This window comes from Lynx rufus, unplaced genomic scaffold (genome assembly GCF_022079265.1).
Source record: "Lynx rufus isolate CCGP_SWC_20201006 ecotype Redwood Valley unplaced genomic scaffold, mLynRuf1.p SCAF_20, whole genome shotgun sequence".
NCBI lineage: Eukaryota > Metazoa > Chordata > Mammalia > Carnivora > Felidae > Lynx > Lynx rufus.
In genome coordinates this window covers 8294344-8314434 of record NW_025814835.1, presented here as the reverse complement: position 1 = coordinate 8314434, position 20091 = coordinate 8294344, and the positions used below count along the sequence as shown (strand labels likewise).

Here is a 20091-nt window from a genome sequence, read left to right as displayed (position 1 = left end):
GGGAGAGAGAAAATCCCACGCAGACCCCGAACTTTCAGTGCGAGCCCTACGCGGAGCTTGAACTCACGAACCAGGAGATCATGACCTGAGCTGAAACCAAGAGCCAACGGAGCCACCTAGACATCCCCTGTGTTACCCTTTGTAAAATACTTTCTATTTACCCTAAGCCCTGACATAACTGTTATTATCCCTGTTTGAAAAATGCAAACCCTGGGGCCCTCAAATGACTGCCAGTTAAAGACGAATAGGATTGAAAGCCAGATCAGTCTACATGCAGACCCTGTACTCTAACTTAGAATCGTCAACTCTCGAGGAGGTCTGTTTCGGAGCTGCTGGTGTGGGAACGGTCCCTGACCACTGAATGCTGCACGAATAAGACACAGCAGGAGACAAGAAGGCCAGAGGTACACAGAGTCCATCAGCAAGACCGCAGGATCGTATCTGAGCAAAAGTTACAGCAATGGCGACCAGTAGGAACATAAAGAAAACCCCAAAGGGAAAACATTCTGCATTCAGTGCTTTATTCACAGACAGCAGAATTCTCACACCTTCCTTTTTGCCCAGGAAGCAGTAAGTAGACTCACAACTTCGATAAACACCAAAGGATGTTCAAATTAAATTTAAAGGTGTTACATTTTAACTGTTTTTGCACAGTAGGTTTTATTTCAGTGATTATAGGGTCCAATCCATTGATTTTTTTTTTTTTTTTTTTGAGAGAAAGAGAGTGCAAGTGAGCAGGGTAGAGGAGCAGAGGGACAGAGAGAGAAAATCTTAAGCAGGTTCCACGCTCAGTGCACAGCCTGACGTGGGGCTCGATCCCATGACCCTGCAATCAGGACCTGAGCCAAAATCAGGAGTCAGACATGCAACCAGCTGAGCCACCCTCATTTCTTATTTCATGAAACCTGTTATACAGCTGGTATAGCCGTTCAGCAAACCTTTATGTCTTGAACTGACTGTCCCTCGGGGATAAGTACTGCTGACCATTTTGGGTGTGTTCCATTTCATTTAGTGAAAAACTCATTCTGATTTATTTCAAATTTTTTTTAATGTTTATTTACTTATTTTTGAGGGAAAGAGAGAGAGTGTGCGTGCTCACACAAGTGAGGGAGGGGCAGAGAGAGACACAGAATGTGAAGCAGGCTCCAGGCTCAGAGCTGTCGGCACAGAGCCCCGTGCGCGGCTTGAACCCATGAGCCGTGAGATCATGACCTGAGCCAAATTCAGATGCTTAACCGACTGAGCCACCCAGGCACCCATTTCTCTTCTTAAATAAGAAAATAATAATAATAATAATAATAAAATGATCCTTTAGGCTCTTTGTCCCTAAAATCGATGGCTCGAAAATTGATCACAGTCTTGTCTCGGTTAGTGCAAGCTGCCATAACAGAATACCACAGACTGGTTTAAACAAGAGAAATTCTGGAGTTTTCCTCCAGAACTGGAGGAATTCCTCCAGTTCTGGAGGCTGGAAGTCCAAGGTCGACGTGTCGGCATGGTTGGATTTTGGTGAAAGTTTTCCTGGTTTGCAAATGGCCCCCTTCTTGCTGCCTGGACTGTCCTCAGAGCCTGTAGGGAGACAGAGAAACTTCTCTTCCTCTTCTAAAGGCACCGATCCTGTCTTGTTAAGACCTCGCCCTCATGGTTCTTTTCAACCTTAACCGCACCCTGAAAGCCCTTACTCCCGATCTGCTACGCTGAGGGCTAGGGTTTCAGCAAGACAATGTGGGGCCGCACTTCGGTCCCGCCCGGTCCGTAACAGCTGAGTTCGGCCCAGGACCCCAGGCGCCGTGGGCTGGATGCAACAGGGCTTCTGTCGCAGGTCTTCGGCCAACATCGGCATCTCAGGGAAACGCCCCGGGTGCCCTGAAGTCAATGACGAGCTCCGGATCCAGGCTAAAACGAAGGCGTATTCGAGCTAAGCAAGTCCGCTGAAATCCGAATTCTGAAGGTCGGAGCGTTTTTTCCAGGACCGAGAACTCCGGAGAGTCACTGAGGCCCAAAACCAAACACTACCCACGCCCGTCCCACACAAGTGCCTCCTGAGGCCACCCTCCCCTTCGTGCTGAGGACCGTGAACCGGGGGGGACCTCGAAGCCTCCCGAGTCCTGAGATTCCGCCACGGGCCGTGCGTCCCAGCGGACCGGCCGTTTTTGCAGCCGCGGCTTTCCCCGGAAGGGCTGCGGTTGGCAGGACTGCTCGCAAAGCAGCTGCGACACCTGAAGCAGGAGAGAGGGGTGGCCGCGCTCAAGGCGGGTGGGTTTGTCCGTGGATGAAAGCCCTGAAGAGACGCGGCGAAGGACCGGCTGCCGTGACCGTGGAGGCTCGGCAAGTCCCAAGCCCGTGGCGGGAAGAGCAGCTGGGGCTCCAGGACGGGACTGGGGACCGCGTCCGCCAGCAAAACGTCCTCCCGAGGAAATCCTCAGCGCTTCGGCTGATTGACCGAGGCCCACCCAGATCCTCTTCCTTCCTGCGGACTCGGATCATAGCCCCGAAACACCTCAGGGCAGCACGTGGATTAGCGTTTGAGTGAACAGGGGGCGCTGTAGCCGGGTTTACGCACGGAAGGACAATCCCGGCCTGCAGGCGTCCCCTGGGCTTGGAGAGGCCTGCCAGGCCGCCTTGAGGCCACGCCGTGAAAAGCTCCGTGGTCACTGCCCAAGGAAACACTGGAAGGGTCACGACCCTGCCAGGGGGAGAAATCACCGGTAGTCCCACCCGCCGCAGGCGTCACCAGGGCAATGGGAGTGCTAATTCCCATCTGGCCTGCCCTCGAGAGACTCAGTAGAAGTGCTCAGTGGAAGGGCTCAAATTCCCATCTGGCCTCCCCTCGAGAGACTGTTGGAAGGGCTCAGTAGAAGTGTGTTTAAAAATCCCCAAAAGACAAAAGTTTTACACTCAGGTAAGGGAGTTTCTGGTTTCACCAGCAGTAGTGTCGGTGTCAGAGAGTGTCTGCCTGTTATTCTAGAAGCCAGTGATATTCTCACAAATAGGGCATTAGGCGGCCTCATTTCACCGTGAGTAAACCCCCCTGTCTCTGCTGCTTGCTTTTGTTGGGTTCCACATATTTCTTCATTTTAACCAGGGTCTCGCAATCTGGTCCATGCCCGTTATCTTAGCCTCAGAATAATGACCGTCTATTTCAGCACGTGTATTTCTCCATGGGTGAAGAGTATGCATGAAATGAAGAAAAGGGTCTAGACGAAAGTATTTCATCGACGTGGATTTTCAAAGCACCTAAAATGTTGCTGCTTCTCATCAAAAAGCAAGCAGCCCCTTACGTTCTGTGATCCTGGCTGTGAGAAAGCGTGAATTGCCTCTTCCTCAGGAACTCACTGCAACCTGTCCAAGATCCATTTTTATTCCAGCGTATACAACCGCAGAGACTGAATGAGATTTCAGGCAAAGATCTTAACCACCAGCTAGTGCCCTTCGTGAATCCCCACACTGACACCCCAAATGTCAAGTATCTGAATGAACACAAGTTATTATGCTTTATAGTTTTTGCTCAGAAACATACATGTAATATTTTACAATATTTTTAAAAATATACTATATGTTTCTGTATATATGCAGACCTAATGAACGTTCTTCAAAGGTAGACATTGCCTGTAGAAAGCAAAAGGCCAGATAGAATGCATAATTATGCAAGCCATTGATGAATTGTCCCAATAATACACACCTCAGTGCACGCCAATCAAGAATCAGACTGCCTCTGCGCATGGATTAGCTCCATAGGGTGCATAGATTGGCACGAAGAATGAAGAGTAGGAGTGATGTTGAACCTTAAATTTGCTATTTTTATATCATATTTCTTTTCCATGCAGAGATTTAAAGTTGTGCTAAATCATAAATTTGAGCATACAGATACAATACAATATATAAACATCACTGGAAATTATTGTTATTAAACTAAAGAGGCCAATCATGCAAAAGCTTGTAAATATCAGAATAACATAATCATTGGCATTTTATTTATTATATTATCACATTTTTGTCAATAGAAGCATATCAACCATCCCGTGAAAATTACACATCCTAGTTAGAATGTTCTAGAATCATGAGGCAAGTCAGCCATTGAAAGTTATCAATAGGACAGAGCATGTATGAGTCTCACCTTGCTTCTCAAAGCCCCTGCACCACACTTCCTATGTAGGCCCCATTTCCGTGCTTTCCATCACACGTTCCAACAGCCAGTAATGGGGTATTCTAAAATACACTGTCACTGCATCTTCTTGGTTCAGTTCAACTGGCTGTCACAGAGGACAAAAGGAAACTATCTTAACAAAAGAACTCTGATAAGAGATATAGTCACCAGTGAATCATCCCCTGAATGTTAACCATCACAGCTTGCAAGCTATTTACCCTGTAATCTCTTTATTTTCTATCTTTAAAGTATCCTATTGTGGTGTAGCAATAGTCTTTTAGAGCAATTTTAAGGGGCAGAAAATCTTTGAGAACAATTCTCCATATTCAGAATTAAAACATGCTTCACTGTTTTTAACAAAGGCTCTAACAGGATAAAAGCTTCATTCTAAAACCACAGGAATCATTCATTTTCTCTGCTTTGTGTTTGTCCTAAAATAAATGTTTCTTTCTTCCTTGTGAAAACCAAATTAGCTCTCTGATTTTTTTTTTCCCCACTTCATCTTTAGTTGACAGGGTGCAATTGTTTAAAAAAAAAAAAAAGTCATCTAAAGAAAAGACCCTCCCCATCAAAACAATAGCAGCAAAAATGTATAAGCCTTTTAAAGAAATAATTTGAACAATTCTCAGGTGACTAGACTGTCTTTACTGGAAATAAATTTCCATTAATAATTATTTCAATCCTAAGAATTTGAGTGGTAAGAAGGCCATCTAATTTCCTATTCTCTAGAGAAAACAACATTGTCCATATTCACTTTGTTTTTCATATATGATGGAGTTATTCAACTCACTCTATGAAACTATCCTATTGGTCACTATCACATAAATTATTTCATTAAGACATGTTATATATTTCAGATAAGGAAGGATTTTACTGAAACTTAGCAGAATCTTACTAAATAATGAGTCAATGTAAAATCCAACAAAAATTCAAAGGCACTACCCTTAGCATGGGAATCATTACATATCACTATTTATTAACATTGTCAAGAACTGTGAAGTGTCGGATATTTTACCCTATGTGCAAGCTAGCGAGTCAGCCTGCCGTAGCATCGTGGATGTTGGCAGAAGAGGTGAAACTCCTGAGTCAGAGACTAAGGGTGTTTTATTATTCACAGCAATAGCATTAGCCAGGGTATCAGCATTTATGGTGATTTGCTGAGTCCCACTTCTGACACGGAGACACAAAGCAGGTCAGCTGGCACCTACACATGAAGTAGGTTGCATCATAGGAGAAGAACCACAAGTTTAGGGAACCCCAATGTTTTATAATGGGCAATAATTCAGCCTGAACTTTGTCTCACAGTGAAATATCTTTTTTTCACTGCAGATAAATAAATCTCCCCCTTTCCTCCAGAGGGAGATGCTTTCAAAGCTGTTTGCTCAACAAATCTCCTTGAAAAGATAGTCCAGAATAAAGACTATCAGTGTCTCTGCTACAAAACATTCAAAGCTACAAGAGATTCATGGAGAGTTGTCTAGCAACAAACTTCCACCGCATAGGACTTCTTTCCTCATCAAGTAGTCCATTTGTTGGGGTCAGTGCGTTACAATGCGGCCAAAAACAATCATTTCCTCATTGTCATGTTTATACCCATAGCATATATTTGACAATCACATTTCACCTTATATTATTATTATTATTACTATTTAAATTTTCATTTTAAAAAGAATTGTAATTTCCTCCCCATTAGCTAGGACCAGGCCATATAATTAAATTATTGTGATTCAACAGATAGTTATTGGTCACCAAAGATGTGCAGGCAGTATCTGACCTATCTACACTGCTGTGTTCTACTCTGCACAAGGAGTGAGCTGCTGTGTGCATTTTTCACAGTTTTATTCATTAATATTTATTGAGTGCCTGCTGTGAGCTGGCATTTTATAAGGCCCCAAAGACACAAAGGTAAATAAGCTTCCTTTCCTCAAGTTCAGTGTAAGTTCATGGAGGAGACATAAAGATAGACGTAAGAGAGGAGACAGAGGTACGCAGGTGGTGCTAAGGAAACACCGTGGAGTGGCTCCCGACTCAGGCAGGTGAGGCGGTGAAGAGAAATGTGTAAGCCTTCTTCGATGAATTCCAAACTAAAAACAGGAATTAGCCTGTTAAGTAAGAGTTGGTAATGACAGGAAGAGCGGGCATTCCCGTAGAGGAAGAAGCCCACGTCGTGGTTTGGAAAACCTGCTCTTTTAGGGAACTGCGGTGGATGAGAAAGAGCAGAGGGTGTAAGGGAGACTAGGAAAACATGAAGCTGGAGAAGGAGGCAGAGCTCACGTTACAAACAGCCTTAGAGGAAGCTGCAATACATTCGCACTTGTCTATAGAAAGAGTTTAAGGGCAACAGTCTGGTTAAAAGAAAGCCCTGGAAGGTTTGTCTTGAAACCATGTGTATATGCAAAAACAATGTCTTTACACAGATTTCTACCGGAGCAGTGGAACTGATGGATTTTATACATGGCAGTTAATTAAAGAACCCCCAAATCATACCTTTGTCATCCCCATTGATGCCCCTGAGTACTATGCTAGGGGGTTGCATTTGTCCTAAAAAAGTATGTGGGAGAGAGATCACATGTTCATAATCACTTTGGTGGAGAACACAGTCGGGGAAGGTGACAGCATTGTAAGGAAGACCAGTTGCGTGGCTAGCTACATACACCTGAAGACAAATTCAAGGGAGAGGGAGTGAGCATGAAGGAAGTGAGTGGATTCAAGAGGTTTCAAGGAGGTAGAAGCAACAGAACTTGCTGACTGACGGGGAGGGAGAGGATGAAAAACAAAGAGACCGGAATGGCTCCCAGTGCTTTGACCTGGGCTGTTAGGTTGATGGATGCCATTCCCCGAGTACAGAAGGAAAGGGAAATTGTGTGGGGAACAAGGATGGGTTCAGTTTTGAAATACTGCTTCTCAGTCACAGGCAAGTTTTGGCTTCTCGGTCATGCTCTCCTCTTCAACCGATGACATACCAAGGTGGAGAGGCACAAATGTTTTCTACCTCCTCAACTCCTCTCACTCTCTGTCTACAGGTGATAGAGAACATTGCAGCTCTCAGATTTCTGACTGTTGGGCTCACCCGACCAAGAACCCCAGAGCGACTCACATTTACCCCCCTCCATTTTCTGGGGGAAAAAAATCTCTTGTATTTATCAGAACTTAATTGTTTAATAAATTTTTTTAATCTTTATTTTTGAGAGACAGAGAGAGAAAGTGGGGAGCAACAGAGAGAGAGGGAGACACAGGATCCAAAGCTGGCTCTAGGCTCCGAGCTGTCAGCACAGAGCCCGACGCGGGGCTGGAACTCACGATCCGTGAGTTCATGACGTGAGCCGAAGTCAGACGCTCAACTGACCTCAACAGACGCTCAGCAAGCCACCCAGGTGCCCCATTAATTGTTTAGTAAATTAAACAATATCCAGAAATTCATTTTAAATAAAAGGCAAGCAAATTGAAAGTTAATACAGTATATTGGGATTTAGTCTATCCATTAGTGTAGTTACCTTATCTTCACAACATGGGGGTAGTTAGTCACCAGTATTATTCCCATTTTACAGATAAAGCTTAAGTTACTGAGTCAGGATTCAGACTGGCGTCTATCACGCCCTAGGTCATGTTCTCCATATAATCTCTCCACCAAATTTCTAAAGGGCAGAGTATTTTGCCATCCCGGTCTTGTTCCTAAACCTGCTGGAATCACTTAAAGTTTTGTAAGTGGGCTCAAGTCTTAAGTCTTGTGAAGTCTGGTGGTATCAGCAGTACTGCGTCACATCTCTGGTCTTCCAGACGTTTCTTTCACAACTGGGAGGAATGCGCTTCTTATGCATCCAAACTTCTTTTTTCAACTTTCTAAGATTACTTTTCTCATTCCCTCCTTATTCAAGGAAATAAAAGGGCCTAGTAACAACTTCCTAGGGCCAAATTTGTGTAACACGAATACCCTATTTTATTGCGTCGTCCCTACATGTGATACCCTGCGCTAATCACTTTAAACACACCATCTCATTAAATGCTTACATGCCAGGTGTCATGAGCTCATCGAATAGGTGACGAAACTAAAGTCTAGCGCGGCTAAGGGACACGCCAGGGCGCACTCGGCTGGAAGGTGACGCAGTCTGCATTCAAACCAAGCTTCTCTGACTCTGTAGCCACTCATGAGGGCTACTCATAATGACTTACAACTCAGCATCATTTTTCCTCAGAAATTACACATATACTTGAAAATATAACAAACAAGAACCTTGAAAACTTGAAAATAAAATGATGGCAGAGCCTTTTCATCTTGGGTGCCAACAGTTGGTTCTCTTCCATTTGTTTGAAAAGTGCTATGGAAGAGGGAAGAAAAGGAGAAGAAGAAAAGAAAGAAAGAAAGGAATTGTGAAGCAGGAGTGTTCTCCTTCCCTTCTGTCAGTGTCCTCCGAGTATCTTACTTCTCTAACGCCAAACTTCAACTCTCGCGAGACACCTGCTCTCTGTCTCCACTGCCGCACTCTTCCCCACTACGACAGTCTCACATTATCATTTCATTGGATTTATGTTTGGAATAGGCTGTCTGGAAAAAAAGGATGTTTCTAGATCGGAACATATATGCCTGAAGATGAAAAGTTGCTGTCTGTTGATGACAGTGCTACCAACCCCGACTGCTGGTATCTATATCCAACCAAAGCAAAGAAAACGGCAAATGGACTCACATTGGGAAGATCTGTCTTAAGGAACAATAAAATTTCCTTTAAAATTTTTGGCAGAAATAGTTTCTGGCCCCTTCAAGCTCACCCCCCACCCCTGCCATGACCCCTCAGTGTGAATCCAGGCTGATGTGTTAACTAACATGAAACTAATTGAAGGGATTGGCACCACCTTTTCCTCGTTAAAATTGAGTCTCGTTAAAATTGAGATTCCACAAGGACTGGATGTTGTCAAGTTTTAAAGGAGTTAAACTCAGACTTGGATTCTTATAGTCTTGGTGTCAAAAATGACACCTTTATTTTAACTTTTATTTTATTTTAACTTCAGCTGCTTTTGTACTTAGAAAAATCTTCCAGTTCAAACTATTTTTCTAAATTTCTTTCTATTTTGTCACTTACTCTCAGGATCTTTCTTTTCATACACAGTGTAGATAAGAATATGAACTAAGATGTTTCTCCAAAGAACTAGTCAAATTTTCCAATACCCATTTTTCCCCCAAATCTGATAGAATGATAGACACTTGCAGGTAGAGAGGCATAAAGACTTAGGCAAACCTAAAACTTCTGTCTTTGACTCAGCTAAGATTCAGAAAAACTTAATTGTTATATGATTTACTAATTTACATGAAGTTAGGGTTATTAGCCATGTAAACATAAAGGGTTTGCGCTAAAATATTCTTACGTCCTAAGGCAGTAGTGAACGTAAAGTGAACTTGATAACACTAGCCAACTCACTGTCGTGAATGTAATCCAAGAACAGTCCAGATGGCCTATTGATCATAACTTTCTAAAAGTTAGCATCCTATTCAATTAAGTGCTTGTTAGGTATAGAAACAAACAAATGAGAAAAACTAGTGTTTCTCGTTTCCACGATTGTGAAATAGAAGTCAAACGTGCAAAGAGATACAGACCCTTGGAAAAACTAGTGTGCATCCAGTTCTTACAGTTAAGTAATATGAAATACATATCAGATTATCCTGTGCTCTTCTGAAAGCAAGATAAGTGGAATTAAAAGAATAAAAAGTTATGAAACTTGCTTGCACTCTTGCCTTTCTGATACATTTTTGTTTGCAAAACCATGCCTTTTACCTTGACCGCTGTGCTACCTATGGGTAGAGTTAACCTTCTGGGGTCCATGTAGAGTTTTGAGCCAGGCAGCTTGAGTTCCAACCTCAGTGTCTGTGTCCCTAAGCGAGACGGGCACGAACCTGCAGGGTCACCAGGTGGATTAAATGCATCAGCATAAGCCAAACGTCTTACACTTCCTGGTACATTGTTCGTGCTCAGTAAATTTCAATGATCAGAATCACCCAGAGCCTGGCACACTCTTATTTGATGTGTAACTATGTCCGACGCAATGTCATCTGCTGAGTGTGGGTGTCAGGACCCTCCTTGGAGGCTATGCTGTCCATCACTGCCCCGCTCTGCCTGTTTTCAGTGAAATTACTGTGGGCCACATGACACTGTAAAATGGCAATTATTCTAAGCAGACATTTTTTTTAACCTTTTGACATTAGAACTTCATATGAAAAACAGCTGATAAAAATAGATTTCCATCTCCCATACAGTGAGAGTAAAATAAAAATAATTCATAAAAAGTTGAAAACTAACAAGAGGTTAAGATGATGACTTTTGTTGCTGGCTGTTGGGTGCATGATAACGCACCATTATCCTAATAAGGATTGCTCAATCTGCCTAGAAAAGTAATCCAGATTTCTTTGCAGCAGTTTCTCGTAAAACATAAGAAAAGTCAGCAGAATCCTTCCTTTGTCCTATGCTTCTTGACTCTGTTTTCGTGAACCTCAGGTCTCTTATTCACTATTTATCCAGGTATTTATGCTACTAGGACAGACATATTGCAGTAACTACTCTCCGGGAAGTGCTACTAACCAATGGTGTAGGTTGCAGATTTCCAACTTCTGAAATTACTGCATAGCTTATTGATTGTGTAATTCAGAATTTAGAATGTTGACTTTAATTACACTCACCAGTACTTGTGTCGATCTTTGTCAATAAGAGTGAACTTTATCAACGCCTGAGCACACCCAACTATTTCGGCCTCAGTCTTTTTTATCTACATCAGCACCAGCAATTTTCAGCTCTCCTACTGGACCTGGAGGGATACTGATCAGTTGGAGAAACCTGGGGAAGGATTAGAAGGAAATCCTAGGAAATGTACATAAAACCAGAAGCATCGTTTTATCTTTGCAGTAGCGTTCCATGAGAAATTTTCTATGAGAAAAGGGCTACATTTTACCCATCAAACATGTTAAGGTGCAAAAAGGGTTGAGAACAGCTACTCCACAGTCCCACCGAGTGAGATTTCGAACCACATACATGATCCAATCACTCACCTTATTAAAATTATTCAGAAGTTTCTTGTCACCTATAGAAAAAAATATCCAATCTGTTTAGTATAGGGTATAACAGTCCGTGACGTGCCCCCCTCTCCATCTCCCAATCTCATCAACTATCATTTGCCATTTGGATTTTTATATCAGCATCATGAGGGCCATAATTCATAATGGTGAGATATAAAGAGTTTGAAAGCCAAGACCATTTGGGTGTTGTGGTCTTATACTCACAAAGAAGATATTTACAAATACAAGAAGACAAAATTCTGTTTGTGATTATTGGAATGTTTCCCAGATCTCCAGAAAATCAACCTGATCAGTTATTAGAAAGAAAAGCTGTAGGCAAACTTCTACAGAGAACACGATTAAAAATCAGACCTTTGTCCATACAGATGACCAACAGATACATGAAAAAATACTCAACACCACTCATCATCAGGGAAATACAAATCAAAACCACAGTGAGCTATCACCTCACTCCTGTCAGAATGGCTAAAATCAACAACGCAAGAAACAACAGATGTTGGGGAGGATGTGGAGAAAAAAAGGAACCCTCTTGCACTTTTGGTAGAAATGCAAATTGGTGCGGTCACTCTGGAAAACAGTATGAAGTTTCCTCAAAAAGTTTAAAATAGAACAACTCTGTGATGCAGTAATCACACTAGTAGGTATGTACCCAGAGAATACAAAAATACTAATTCAAAGGGATACATGTACCTCAATGTTTATAGCAGAATTATCTACAATAGCCAAATAATGGAAATAGCCCAAGTGTCTATTGGTTAATAAATAGATGAAGGAGATGTGGTATGTGTATATATACATATATACACATGTACATATATATACATGTACACATGTGTATATATATCAATAGTATCTATATATATGTATATATACACATACACACACATTCATACATACATACACAATGGAATATTATTCGGCGATGAAAAAGAATGAGATCTTGACATTTACAATGACATGGATGGAGCTAGAGAGTATGATGTTAAGCAAAAAAGTCAGTGAAAGACAGACACCACATGATTGAACTCATATGTGGGATTTAAGAAACAAAACAAATGAGCAACGGGGAAGAAAGAGAGAGAGAGGGTCAAACCAAGAAACAGACTGTTAACTATAGAGAACAAAGTTACAGTCACCAGAATGGAGGTGGGGGACGCTGTGTTAAATAGGTGATGGGGATTAAGGAGGGCGCTTGCTGTGATGAGCACTGGGTGTTGTAGGGAGTGTTGAGTCACTATCGTGTACATCTGAAACTATGTTAACTAACTGGAATTCAAACAAAAACGTAAATAAATAAAAATGAAATCTTCGTCAAGTGCTGAGCAAATTTTTTGACACATCTCCTCAAACTCATTTCAAAGTCCTCAGATTCAATGCAAGCTTCACCTTGTGTCTATTGCAGAATAAAACTGTGCTACATGACATGAAAACCTGATAGTAGATTTTAAAGTTTCATTCACATTCCTCATAGTTAGTCTAAGCATTTTGCAAACTTCCTCCAAAGTAAACTTGTGTAACATTCAGCAATTTTCTCTGTAATATTTCTGTTGTAACTCAAATCTCTGTGTATCATGTAGGGAAGTCTCATTCTCATGGATAAATGTTTCCTTGCATTAGTTTAAATGTTTTAGAAAAGAATTATAGCAAATAAAAATTTCCATTTTCTCCTTAAGACATCATCTGAACATAGATCTTAAACATTCTCCCCACACACACAAACAAGGAGTTAACCGTGTAAGGTGATGGGTGTGTTAACTATCTTGATGGTCATTCCATGACACACACATATATCAAAACACCACGTTGGACCCTTGAAATACATGCAACTACATTTTTCAATCATGCCTCAATTTTTAAAACTAAAAAGTGGGGGTGGCTCAGTCAGTTAAGCATCAGACTTTGGCTCGGGTCACGATCTTGTGGTTCGTGAGTTCGAGCCCCGCGTCGGGCTCTGTGCTGACAGCTCAGAGCCTGGAACCTGCTTCGGATTCTGTCTCTCCCTCTCTCTCTGCCCCTCCCCCTGCTCACACTCTCTCTCTGTCTCTCAAAAATAAATGAAATGTTTTTTTTAAATTTTAATAAAAAATAAAAGGTATGAAATAATAAAAACAGAAAAATCCATCTGTCTAAAAAAAAAGAGAGAGAGAGACAAAAAAATGAAAAAAAAAAAAAAAGAGTTCTGTGAGGAAATGTATCAAAGTGTCACCAGGGCTTTGGCTTCAGTTTCTACCTACCAGATCTGATCTGACTCTGTGCTCTACCAGTGGTCAGCTTTGCAAGTCGTTAAACACCGGTAGGCTTCAGTTTTGTTTTTTTCCACAGGTAGAATGAGGATATGCAACTTCACGTTATAGAATCGATGTGAAGATTTTTAAAAATAATATTTCTAACGTCTGCATGAAATATGCACTTAATGAACAGTGGTCATTATATCATGGCTTGTACAAGTCACTTTTCTAAATAAATTTATTTATCTTGAGAGAGACAGAGACACAGAGACGGCACAAGTGGGGGAGGGGCAGAGAGGACAAGGGAGAATCCCAAGCAGGCTCCATCCACACTGTCAGCACAGAGCCCGACATAGGGCTCAATTCCACGAGCTGTGAGATCATGACCTGAACCAAAACCAAGAGTTGGACCTTTAACCAATGAGCCACCCAGACACCCTACACATCACGTTCTTTATGGGCTGAAACTCATGATTTTTATTCCCCCATTGGCTCAAATGTACCAAACCCGAGCCTCAATACCCCCAGCAAATCTATTCAAGGGTCATGAAGGTACTAGGATCCTGGAATCTGCACAGAAATTTCAGAAGTGCCCTCCAGGAGAGCACAAAGATTAAACTAAAACATAAGCTGGATTGAACCGTAATTAGAATGAATTGAGTAAAATTCAAATACAGCTAAGAGAAAAGATGTTGGCAGTGAGTCCCTGGCATTTCGAAGCATAACTACTATAAGCTAAGTCGTTATTGAGATACTAGCCGACAGCTCCAGACCACTTTTGCCTCTAGTCTGGCTTCCACTCCTGCCTAGTTCCGGGTGAACATACAGATATTAGACACCTGTGAAAACCTTCTGGCCCAGGGCACCTGGGTGGCTGGTCAGTTGAGCGTCCCACTTCGACTCAGGTCATGGTCTCATGGTTCGTGAGTCGGAGCCCTGAGTCAGGCTCTGTGCTGACAGCTGGGAGCCTGGAGCCTGCTTCGGATTCTCTGTCTCTCTTTCTCTCTCTCCCTCTTTGCCCCTCCTCTGCTCACTCGCTCTCTCTCAAAAATAAATAAACATAAAAAAAAAAAAAAACCCTTCGGGCCCATGATTCTCTGCAGGGAGAGCTCTTAGTGACCTCTGTTCTGCAACCCCCATCCCCAGCCATTCTTCCATTCTGTCCTTCAGCGTCCAGGCCTGACCTACCATCTGTCCTCTCCTGTTCCTTCTGGTGGTTAGAAACCCCTTGTTGAAGATGGCATCTCCTCGGTGTCTACTTGGGCCCCGTTGTTGATGCCTTGACTCTGGGCTGTCCTGTTTCTCATGAAGCAACTGCTTTATTTTTTATTTTTCTGCCTTAAAAAAAATGTTTTCTTATTTTATTTTATTTTTTTTAATTTTTTTAACGTTTATTTATTTTTGAGACAGAGAGAGACACAGCATGAACGGGGGAGGGGCAGAGAGAGAGGGAGACACAGAATCGGAAGCAGGCTCCAGGCTCTGAGCCATCAGCCCAGAGCCCGACGCGGGGCTCGAACTCACGGACCGCGAGATCGTGACCTGAGCTGAGGTCGGACGCTTAACTGACTGAGCCACCCAGGCGCCCCATGTTTTCTTATTTTAATGGACAACACCCTTCCATCTTTCCCAGATCCCAGCACACCAATAAAACACATAAATTCAAATCAAGTATCCGTTATTTCTTACCAATTAATAAGCATGAGTGTTATGTTTGGGACCCTTCTGACTTCCCAAAGAAACAACTTCCTTTATGTTTTATGTAAAGAATACAGTCAGCATTAGCACAGAAAACCAGGAGCTTCCAGAAAGGGAACGGCAGCGGAACCTGTGCGGGCAACAACGTACTTCTCACCCCCTCAGGAAGGGGAGGTGATTGATAACATGCTGTCGTTCTGTTTTGCCCTCTGATGTGACGTGAGTCTGGTCTCACACCCTGGTTCGGTTGTCATTTTCCATTATGTCTGTGTTCCTTCTAGTCCTTTACTGGATTGAATCTTTCAGGAGGCCTCGAGGGAAGCTTTCCTTTTACGGCTAGAGTGATCTTGCCCCCTTGTCCTGTGCTGCTTGAGTTTCTGGAATTGGGAGAAGTCATATAGGCTTGTGAGAGTAAGCAAAAGTTTTCTTTAAAAAAAATTTTTTTTTAATGTTTACTTATTTTTGAGAGAGAGAGAGAGAGAGTGAGAGAGCCTGAGCAGGAGAGGGGCAGAGAGGGGGGGGGGGGACACAGAATCCGAAGCAGGTGCCAGGCTCTGAGCTGTCAGCACAGAGCCCAACACAGGGCTCAAACCCACGAACCGCGAGATGATGAACTGAGCTGAAGTTGGAAGCTTAACCGACTGAGCCACCCAGGCGCCCCATAAGTGAATGTTTTCAATGTCTCAACATCCAGTATATTTCTGTCATTATGGAAGGAACAGTGGTTTTCAGTGTGGGGATTGTGCACAGACCATTGGAAGAAGGAAGTAGGGGGATGTTATGAAGTGTCATCTCAGAGTATAGTTCCAGTTGTCAGGGAAATACCTGTTTTTCCCCAGATAGTCAGTTTACCTGAAAATAAGGGTAGAAAATATTACTTTCTATTAAAACAAACATGAATATAAAATGGGATAGAAACAAAAATTTAAACAGACTTTTATGGGGCACCTGGGTGTCTCAGTCAGTTAGGCATCCAACTTCAGCTCTGGTCATCATCTTGCGGTTTGTGGGTTCAAGCCCCGCATTGGGCTCTATGCTGATGGCTCGGAGCCTGGAGCCCACTTAGGATTCTGTGCCTCCCTCTCTGTCTGCCCCTCCCCTCTCTCTTTCTCTCTCTCTCTCTCAAAAATAAATAAACATCAATCAATCAATCAATCAGGAAGACTTTTAGGATAGACTAACAACCGTTAACATATTTGTTGCTTTTAAGTTAAAGAATTCCCCACATCCCCAGGGTACATATTCACCTTATTTGTCTTCAGGGGATGATCTGGAGAGAAAGTGTCAGAAGCATTTAAATAGGGTTTCTGTTCAGTGCTGTGGACAGTCGATTCGAGCAAGTGTTTAATTTAAGCCACAAAGTTGATTTCTGTTTTGTTTTCATCAACAGTGCCAAAGGGCATAATTCAAATAAATACTGAGAAAATGCTTAATCATTTCTCCCTTTTGTTCTCATACTCATTGTTGCCATAATCAAACAGCATTTACTAAGCCTTCATATGTACGGTTCTGATTGAGATATATTATTCTTGTGATAAGCATTAAATAGCATCATTTGTGAAGTGTGTGTAAAGAAATGGTTGAAGTAAAGACAATCACAATTTAATTTCCAATTAGACTAGAAATTGTTCATAGAAGAGATGAAGAAGGCAGTATTGACCTTGAAGGAGAGAAATATTTGAAACCCGTCACCGTGAGGGGCAGCATGCCGATGTGGCGGAGAAAGCTCAGACATTGGCCAAGAACACCAACACGAATCTGCACCCGTTCAGCGGAGACAGAAGGGAGCAAACTAGCATCTGCTGGGTATCTTGAGTCCCGGGTGCTTTCCCAGGGGGTGTGCCACTCAATCCTTACAACACGGGGAGCAGAGGGCAGTGGTGTTGATTGTGGTCTGTCCTTGGCCACGCCGTCGTTCCCAAAGCAGCTTGTGGACTCCTTGTAAAGTCAGGGACTGCACTTGCCATTGCCGCGTCTCCCCTCTGGAGTGTTGAACTGTTGTAGCAGATGTTTCACAAATATTAGTTGCACGATCGAATTTTTACAACTCAAGATTCTAGGGTGAAGAGCCGTTTGCCCAAGACTCTTCCAAATTCACAACTTAAGCCTTAGCTTTTAGCCCACAAGTAATGTGAATTAAAGGTATTCTCCAGCACTGCTCTCTTTCAAATATTTCTATTTTTTTAAATAACGAGATAAAACCAAGGCCAGGGATGTTATATTAATATTAGAATATCCAGCTGGTTTATGCTGATAAATGCCAGCATCTCCGCTCATAAGACCTGTGAATTATCATCCGATAAGTCAATGGTTAGATAAGGAGGCAAAATTGTTAAAACTTTTAAGTGATTTTTTTTCCATATCCGATGACTCTGCCATAACTTTGCCACATAAATATCATGTCAAAATGGCACCTTCTTCAGGAGAACTTCTCTGACCATTCAATAGAGGTGACCCCGCTGGAGTCAGTGGTGACATCTGATCATTTCACTATGGTGATAGCACTTAACATGTTTGAATTCCATTACTATTCACTGATTTGATAATCAGTTGAGCCACATGGTACCATGAATGTCATCCGGAGTTTGCAGAGAAGGAAACTGAGAACCCAAGAGACACAGTGAGACTCACTATGTTGGTCACACCTACAGTTAGCAGAAGCAGCATACATATCTGGTCTCAGCTCTGAGTTCTCACCCTTGATGGTACCCCAGGGGTACCCCAGATCCCCTTAATTTCTCCCCTTTTCTGCCTCTCCCCAGATCCAGTGCTCCTCTTTGCAGCATCAGGGTCCTCCAGGAAAGAGAAGACATGCCCAGCTGAGATTTTAGGAGAGTTTAGTGGACTATTATTTACGGTGCTGGGAGGCAAGTCACAGAGCCAACAAGGAATTGTGAGGGACAGGCCACAGCAGGCAGCATTACCACCCTCAGTGTAAGGGCACAAAGAGAGGAAGTGTGGTTAGGGGGCCCTGAGAGAGTCGGGGGAGGGAGCAGAAAGGTCCAGAAGCTCAGAAGGAGGCTTGGATGGCAGAACCACAGGCATGGCCAGAGGGAGAGACCAAGAAGAAACACTCACATCTCCCCACCCCAACCTGTTCACAGGGAGCCTCAGTCTACAAGAGAACTAGGCCAACCCAATGGTGACTCCAAAGTGCCATTTATGGGGGCACCTGGGTGGCTCAGTCAGTTAAGTGTCCGACTCTTGATCTCTGCTCAGGTCACGATCTCACAGTTTGTGAGTTCGAGCCCCACATAAGGCTCTGCTCTGATGGTGTAGAGCCTGCTTGGGATTCTGTCTCTCCTTGTCTGTGCCCCTCCCCAACTTGTGTTCTCTCTCTCTCTCTCTCTTGAATAAATAAGCATTAAAAAATTAATTTAAAATATTTTTTAAAATAAAGTGATTTTACTCTCACGATTTTTTAACAAAGAGGTTCTGCCAGTTTAATTAGTCTTTTATTACCCAATTCATTTACATTTCTCCCTGGATCCCAAGCTTCAGAACCTGCAAGGATATTTTCCAAGTCACCAAACACGCCTGGTGACGACACTGGCATGAGGTGCATGACCTCACAAAGGACAGTGCCTCCGGAGGAACAAGACGAGATGGTCCCTATTTCTGTGTTAGCAGACTGTCTTCTCTGGACTCCTTCTGGTAGAGACCAGAAACATTACAAATCAAACTAGATACGTCTTTTCCTTCACACAAGATCTAGTTTTCTTCTCTGCTCGCTAAGCACATCCGTTAGATGACTGTCATTCCCAACTATGAAGAATAATTAATTCCCAGTTAAAAGGTTGGAGAAGCCCCTGGAAAGTCCATCTGAAGCCATCCAGAGACACTTTCTCCCTATATGGTCAGCATTCTGATGAGCTTTTCAGTAACCATTTCTGTTTTGGACCCGTCTGAAGTAGCAAAAGCATGGATAGAATGTTCTTTAAATATGTTTTCTGGAAGAATCGACTTTTAGGCTATTTTGGTAACCCTAAAGGCTTATCATTTAGGCTAATCGTATCTCGGAGGGGGTTCAGGTACTCCCAAACCCAACAGGATAAGCCAGGGCCCCAAGCTCTACAACGGGGAAGGCTTTTCCTGATAATGGATGGTTACTGGTTAGGATAAAGTGTAATCTGCCTGCTCAAAAAGGTTTTAGGAAAGTGTGTAATTTGCTGTTGTATCCTGCGAGTGAGTAGAGAAGAAAAGCATGCAGCTTCCAGGCTCTCCATCAAAACCAACTTCTTTTTTTTTTTTTTTCCAGAAAAGCTTTTCTGCTTTTGTTGCAATAGCTAAAGAATACTAGAAGTTTCAGATCCCTAGAACATTTACGTAGCTCTCTGGCCTCCAGCAGTTTTGACAAGGTGCACTTGAGGAAAATACCGACCCCATTCGTGACCCACAAAGGAGTCCAGCACCACATTTCTCCGTCTTCCACACCTGCATGCTTACCTGGAGCTCTCTTTGGAGGATTTGCGGGCTTCGGCTCCGTGTGTGTGTGTCTGTTTTCGGTATATCCCTTGGCTTCTCTGAACGGGTTTCTAAGCACCCCCCTTCCTTCCTTCCTTCCTTTCAGGTCACGGCTTTGGTTCGTCCAAGATGTCGCGCGCACAGACGTTTCCCAGCTACGCCTCGGAGCAGAGCGAGGAGACACAGCAGTCTTTGTCCCGGTCGAGCAGCTACGGGTTCAGCTACAGCTCCAGCCTCATTCAATGACACTCAGAGAGCCTGCTGACCAGAGACACAGTCTGTCCGGACCTGCTTGCAGTGTCACTGCACCCTCTGCCTCCTGGAAGACCGATCGCAGTAACATTGACATGGGCCGGGTGTAGCCCAATCCCAGTGGAAGGTTAAACACTGGAGTTCTGCTTCCTTGACTCTGTGGCTAAGTCCTTTATTTATTGAATTTCTTGGCGGGGGGGCTGGGGGGGGGATCTATGTTTTACAAAAATAGAATCCAAATTGTC

The 20091-nt window shown here is 43.1% G+C and overlaps 1 protein-coding gene across 1 annotated transcript in view; it reads left to right on the top strand.

The window, feature by feature from the left end:
- Positions 1-19840, top strand: part of DOK6 (docking protein 6) — a 361914-nt gene extending 342074 nt beyond the window's left edge. The window contains exon 8 of the mRNA XM_047086483.1: positions 19701-19840. Coding sequence (XP_046942439.1) covers positions 19701-19840 — 140 coding nt within the window. The remainder of the gene's footprint in view (positions 1-19700) is intronic.
- The last annotated feature ends 251 nt before the right edge of the window (positions 19841-20091 follow it).